The sequence below is a fragment of the Pogona vitticeps genome, chromosome 1, assembly GCF_051106095.1.
Source record: "Pogona vitticeps strain Pit_001003342236 chromosome 1, PviZW2.1, whole genome shotgun sequence".
Taxonomy (NCBI): Eukaryota; Metazoa; Chordata; class Lepidosauria; order Squamata; family Agamidae; genus Pogona; species Pogona vitticeps.
In genome coordinates this window covers 140,018,841-140,025,717 of record NC_135783.1, presented here as the reverse complement: position 1 = coordinate 140,025,717, position 6,877 = coordinate 140,018,841, and the positions used below count along the sequence as shown (strand labels likewise).

Here is a 6,877-nt window from a genome sequence, read left to right as displayed (position 1 = left end):
AGGTATTAGACAAATGTGTAACAGATTTCCCTATCTGTTAAAACTATACGCAGAATATATCATACCAAAAGCTGGATTAGATTCAGATGAAGGAGATGAAAAAATATATATAAAGGATTTAGCACATTTCGGAGTGTGCAGGAGCTGAACAGGCCTGTGGAGGACAAGACCTTTAGGATGGTGATCTTCATTGGGTGACCTAGGTATTCTTGGACTGCAACTCCCAGGAACCTTCGCCATCACAGCTGGCGGTGAAGGCTTCTGGGAACTGTAGTCGAAGAACACCTGGTTTGCCCATGGTTGCAAACCACTGCTTTAGGACATCATTCATTCATAAGGTCACCATAAATCAAAATCACATCATCACAACAACAACAAAGTGCGCTTATTGCTCAAATCGTGTCGTGCAACTGCAATTTCCCTAATCCATCAGTGTTGACAAAGGTGATGGGAGTCGTGTTAATCCAAGAGCACCCACAGGGCCAGATGTAGCCCAACTCTGATTAATTCAGGACTGAAACTTCAGAGAAGGCCAAAACATTATACAGTAAGTTTAGGATCAGCCTGTAAATCAAGACCATTTTTTCATATTTCCTCACCCCTTAACCTCCGTCTTTTGGGACCTCCTCCCATCTGGCATATGGTACATGCTGACAATGAAACTCCCAGAATGGATAAACATCAATGACTTCTTAAAATCAAATGGACTGAAATCACGATTTAACTTTTTTTTAAAAAAACAACACAATATTTTATTTATTTATTTCATTTATACCCCACCTATCTGGTCAAATGTGACCACTCTAGGCGGCTTTGATTTAAACTGTAAAAAAACAAACACATCCCATTTTGTACAATGAAATTTCTATTTTTAAAATTTAATCCTAGGCAAGGTACATTTAATTTGTATTTAATAATTGCCATTCTTGCATAGTTCTGTTGCTGATTTTTGCTGGATCTGTTGATCGTAATGAAGGAATTTGATGATGATAATAATAATAATAATGATAATAATAATAATGAAAACTGTGATTTACATCGTGATTGCAATCCACCCACTCCGATACTTCCTGCATCAGATACAATGGGCTTTGTCCCGCAACGATATGCCGATCAATATGCAAAGGGAGAAAGGCCCTTCTTTCATTCTTGCAACAACCCCTAGAAACAAACCCGGCAAACCTCTCGCAGGAGCCGGTTTTCCTTTAGAAAGCGCAAGAGAGCCGGACGTCACGGGCGAACTGCCAACGCTGGCACGCACCACGCTTACGGCAGCCCGCCACGCACTTCAGCTTCCAGTTCGGGCGCGCGACATTCGTAATTCCGCGCCCGCCGAGCCGCGCGTGACGTTCGCCAATAGAGCCGGAGACCTAAGAGGACGATGTTTTTTGTTAGGACTATACACTTCGGGTTCCCCGCCACCCCCCGTCCCTCCCCCCACCAAAAAAAAATAAAACCAGGAGAGGAAGGAAAGCTTTGGGGTTGGAGTTTGGCCCCTCAAGACATCATGGGAACGGTCGCTCCTAAATATTGGGAGGGCCCTTGTCTCTTTGCAGTGGGCAGTCCGCCCCTCAAATGGCGGCGCTCGCCGCGGAACCGGAGGTGAAGGTTTACGGAACTCTTTCACAGAAGGGGCGGGGACTTTCCCCCTCCCGCCCGCCCCCATCTCTCCGAGGTCGTCGCAGGAAGGGGAACATCGAACGAACAGAGGCGGCCGAAGGAGAGCCGCGCATGCGTCCTGGCGCGTCGCGGAACGTTAACCCTTGCCGGGCAAGGGCGGAGGAGCGGCGCCCGTTATTGCGCGGGAGCGTCTTCCTTGGCGGGCCGCTGGGCTCCTCTCGCGCCGCCTGAGGACGAGGGGATGGCGCTGCCCGCCTGAGGGGGGAAGGGGTCGGTCTCTCTTTAGGTACGGAGGCCAGAAAAGCTCCTCTCTCGGTGGGTCTTTTTCCCCGGGCAGCTCGAGGGAGGGGGTCCCCCAGCCTTGGGGTTTCGTTTTCGGTGCCCGGAATGGGCAGGAAGGGAAAAAAAGGCGCTTCATTTTGGGGGGGGGGTCTGTGTGGGTGGAGGTGGGGGGGTTATTATTCCTTTTCGAAGTTATTGCAACTCTTCCAAAAGAAAACCAGAAATTTCTAAAACAATTTTTTGAAAAGCTGCTTGTCTTCTGCCTGAGGAAGTGGACTTTGTCCACGAAAGCTCGACTTAAAATAGAGCAGTCTGATTTTTTTAAAGGTACCACAAGATGATTGCCTTCGTTAAGATTTTTAAATTTTATTTTTCAATTGTTTTTTTCCCTTAATTGTTAATCAAAAGTAACCAAAATAATTATTTTCAATTTTTTTAAAAAAAATCATCATGTGACAGGCGGCTCACATCTGTGATGCAAGGAAACTCATGTCAGGAATGATGCTGCTCATCTGCTCACTCCAAAAATTAAGAATGATTCCAGTTACGCAGCAGAAAGAGTGACGTTATTCTTTGTTATTGAACAGTTGCAATAAAGATTATTTAATGCTCAGTTATTGTGGGAAACGTTAATAAGGTGCCTGTTTGTGCTTGGGTATTTAGACATATTTGCATCTTCTGTAAAGTGTTTTTTGAATCTGTAAATTTTGTCTGAAGCAACTGAACGTTTCTATAAGTATAGGTGTGTCAGATTGTAGCCTTCAAGAATTGTTAACATTTGTATCATCAGCTGCATTTTGTATTTCGTTTATTTATTTTATTGTACCAATCCGTATACCATGGCTAAACAAAACAATTAACATCAATCAATCTAGTATAAGAATGGAAATGCAGTGGTTAAAATCAATACAAAACAATTAGTATCTGTTAAATATGCGTATACTTTGAGTACCTTTAAAAAGTGTTCAAAAAGGATAAGACTTTACTTGTGAAACAAATCAGTGTTATGAAAATGCAAATACAACCATTAGGAGGTGGCATTAATGGGTTTTGTCAAATTACAGACATTTGGTTATGTTTTCAAATTTCCGTGATAATTTATAAAGATAGCCCACAAATTTCGTCCTGTGTCTGGCAGTTACAGATAAAGGAACATCATTTGTTGCATATTCGTTTATTCCTTGAAGCAGGAAGCCCTGATTTTTCTTTTGCTTCTCAGTGCTTCCTTCTTTCTCTTTAGCAAGAGAGCAAAGTAAATTACCCACAGTGGAGAATATGGTGGGTTCATTTTTTCCATAGTGAGTGACCCACAGATGCACAGTCTTATCTTGCAGTGGTATGCCATGGAATCTCCCCAGTTTTATCATTGAGTCCATTTGTTTAAAACAGGTAAAAGCATTCCAATACAGTATTCAATTTTCATGTGGTGTGACAAATATTTTTCTCAATGATGCAGATACTTTGTGCCTGCTAACTATTTAGCAGGGTTTAAGGACCAGTAGTAAATCAGCCCTCTTATACTTTACAACAGCTAAAACATCCTTGGGTTGCAACTCAAACTTTGATCACAAAATGTTCCAGAAGGCTTTTAACTGAAATAATATTAGCTGTGGGTCTGATGGCAATTTTATATATATATTAATTGTATTTTAATTGTACATATCTTTATTGTGTTCTAAATGCTGTAAGCCGCCCAGAGACCTTTGGGTGGTGTGGGCGGCATATAAATTAAATAAATAAATAAATATGCCTTGTCAAAAGCCTTATTTCATTCACGGTATTTATTCTCAGGTAAATGGGTATAGAATTGTTGCTTGAATGTAGGAAAGAAATCAGTGAACCTTGCTTCTGAGTAAACCCTTTATTATATATTTACAGTATTAGTTATATTATCACATTGAAAAGATTGGGACTTAAAAAGTTGTTTTTGGTTGTGTTCTGTATCAAACAATTTTTCTTTTTTTAATTATTTTATTCTAGTACTCATGGCAAAAAGAAAAGAGGGAAGCTTTTCAACACCAGTATCTAACAAAAGACGTAGGCAGGAAATCAGAGATGATTCTGATGATGATCCTGATGAAGACGAATGGTCACACCTGCACAATGACAGCAGTACTAACTCTCAGTTGGTAAGTTTTAATACTGCTTTAAAATTTCTATTAAAAGGAAAAAGAAGCATTAGTAGCTGAGAAGCTCAACTGGCAAAGTGTCAAGTGCAACCATTATTAAGACTCATGAGCTGAGTTCCTCTCTAATTGCAGGGTAAAACCGACACATTTATTGAGTGTATTGGTTATTAACTGAAGCTAAATCAAACACAATCAAGGGCATTAAGTTGCAGGAATGAAATATTAGAAGATTAATTCTATAGAATATTTAAATTAATTAGTATGCCATCCCATCATTAAAATGCACTATTCTGGGCAGTTTACATCACGATAAAATAGAACATACACAAGGGCATTCAACTTCTACCCTGGAAGCAGGTGAAAAAGCCAGGGCAGTCAACCTTTCTCCATTTTTGCCTTACAGATCTTAGCTTTTGAAATTAATAAACCCAGTTTAAAAACTAGTACAAACATAGGAAGCTGGTGAGGCCGTGGGAACTGTCCAATGGAGTGCCGTATCTCTCTCATGCTCAGCTGAAGTTGCAGGTGTGCACTCCATGCAATGGGTTCTAAGAGTACTGACTGGGAGAAGCTGAGCTAATCAGTATTTGTTCCATAGCTTCAGAACTATTTCCAAGGTGACTATTCTTCTATTGAAGAACAAAGCTCTTTGGGAAGAAAATCCTTATTCTGAGAAAGGAGGAAATAATTCCTTTTAGGGGAATCCTTGTAAAACTAACTGATGCCATCTCATGCCAAGAATATGGGTGCTCTTTGAAGGGTGTCTTCCAATAGTTAAAAACACAGATGGGTTGTGGTATGTGCGTAGATTGCAGGAGGGTTTGCCTTAGACGTGGAGAGGTAATAGGCGTGATACTATGTAAAGGCTAGTTGATAGTGTTGTACAGATGTCGGTGGTCATGGTATGCATATTAGCACCAATGCTGAAAGAATTGTAGTTCTACAGTTCTGATATTCCATGACAGTTTCCCCTCAAATGCTGCTCTTCTAGATATAGGACTAGACAGATGAGCAGAACTGAGAGGTATCAATGCAAGGATGGGATTATGTTCATGGAAGCATGGCTTTGAATTTGCTAGAATATGTGGTAATCCTTCCCCTATGGTGGCTTCCTGAACAGTTCAGTTTCCCTCTCTACAACTTTTCCAAGACTTTGAGATGAGAGAACACCTTTACTGCTTACTGCTAATTTAAAGCATCTGAAATAGTGACAGAGTTTTCCCTACAATGGAGAGCTTTTGGGCTGTGTCTTTAAATTTGAACTGCTACAAGACAGATAAAATTAAATCATTTAGATCCATGCCTTCCATTCTGTAAGGCTGGCAGTGCTATGTTAACTCTTAGGCACTTTATTGTAGTGCAAGTTCTTCTCTGCCGATTGGTCTACTGTTAGTTTTTCCACCCTTTTATGCAAATATGTGTATTTGGGAAGGGGAGTCACCTTTTCTTTGTAAGATTGGACTAGGCAGATATGCCCCTTTCCCCCTGACTCTTGATCCCATAATTCTGCATTTTGAGAATTCTGCTTGCCAGACTCTCACCCAAGCTCTGCTCACCTGAAGTAAGTCTGGGCTTGAAGGCTTCGTGACCTAGGATAGGCAGAGCTATAGCCTAAGTGCTTGTTTAAAAAGGAAGTTGTTCCAGGGCTTCCTGAGGACTTCTGGCTGTGTTCAGTTTGTCCTAGGCCATGAAGCCTTCCAGGCCAGCCTTTCTCCAGGTGAGCACAATTTAGGTGTGGGTCTGTCAGCTCCAAATTTTTTTGGAGAATTCTAGTATTTGGAGTTAAGAAGAAAAAGAATTATGAATCCCTAGAAAGGGTGCTGTGGATAGCAGTCCGAACACTTCCTGGAGTGCCATGTAACTCCGATATAGTGCAGGATGTTTCCTGTTTTATTGACTGTTAGCGATGAGGGACAATTCTCTTACTGGCTTCCCCTCACTCGGGGTTTAATACGGCTGGGGTTTGGGGGTTGTAGTGGGAAAAAGTAATTTCTTCTCTCCCACATTCCTTATCTCTGAACATAGGTAGTATGAATTTTTCTAGGCAAATTAATCTTGTATTGTATTCTGTTAGTTACACCTGGAAAAGGTCAAGCTGTCTGTTTTGTAATTTTTTTTCAAGCACTCAATGTAAACTGGAATCCATTATTAAAAGCCTTTTAGATAAGTGGCAGATAAAAGGTAGAAGATCTGTTAGTAAAGAGTTATGCAGCCATTTTCCAGATTTATTCTCAGTGTAGAGTCATCTACTGCAGTCGCTATCGGAATCTGTAATTTAAAAAAAGTTTTATACTGATTATTAGATATTCCATTGTTAAAAGGTCTTTGTAATTGGCTGTTGTGTCTATAGGCATCCGGAGAAGTTGGAATCATTGAAAGTATCAAACTGAAGAATTTCATGTGCCATTCAATGCTGGGACCCTTTGAGTTTGGATCCAATGTCAATTTTATAGTTGGAAACAATGGAAGTAAGTTTTCACTCATTAATTGTATCCAAAATTGTAGGATCATTTTGTCATCCATCCCCAAGCACGTTGCCTTGTTTATTCCTTAATTAATACAGCTTTTATTCCTCTTATGAGATAAAATGTCAGAAGTGCACAAGGCCCCTATTTGGCTTGGGGCCAGACTATTTGAAGGATGTATCGCCCAATATGAGCCCTCTCAGCATTTAAGATTTTCTGGAGAGGCCTCTCTCTGTGTTCCACCACCTTCCCAAGGACACAAAAGGACCTTCTCAATGGCTGCTCCCTTTGGAATGCGCTGCCCTGAGAAGCCAGGTTGGCCCCCTTCCTCTTGTCCTTCTGTCACCAGGCAAAGACCTTTCTCTTCAGGCAGTCTTTTAA

General features: G+C 41.0%; 1 protein-coding gene across 5 annotated transcripts in view; it reads left to right on the top strand.

Annotated features, from left to right (window-relative positions):
* The first annotated feature begins 1,761 nt into the window (after nt 1–1,761).
* The window catches only part of SMC6 (structural maintenance of chromosomes 6), a 54,481-nt gene continuing 49,365 nt past the window's right edge, over nt 1,762–6,877 (top strand). For 4 of the 5 annotated variants that reach the window (XM_073001871.2, XM_073001878.2, XM_020784274.3 and 1 more), the window contains exons 1-3: nt 1,766–1,906; nt 3,883–4,031; nt 6,382–6,499. In XM_073001871.2, coding sequence (XP_072857972.2) covers nt 3,888–4,031; nt 6,382–6,499 — 262 coding nt within the window. In that variant the 5' untranslated portion in view covers nt 1,766–1,906; nt 3,883–3,887. Of the gene's footprint in view, nt 1,936–3,882; nt 4,032–6,381; nt 6,500–6,877 lie in introns of all 5 variants that reach the window. The other variant, XM_020784273.3, reaches the window with a different exon arrangement.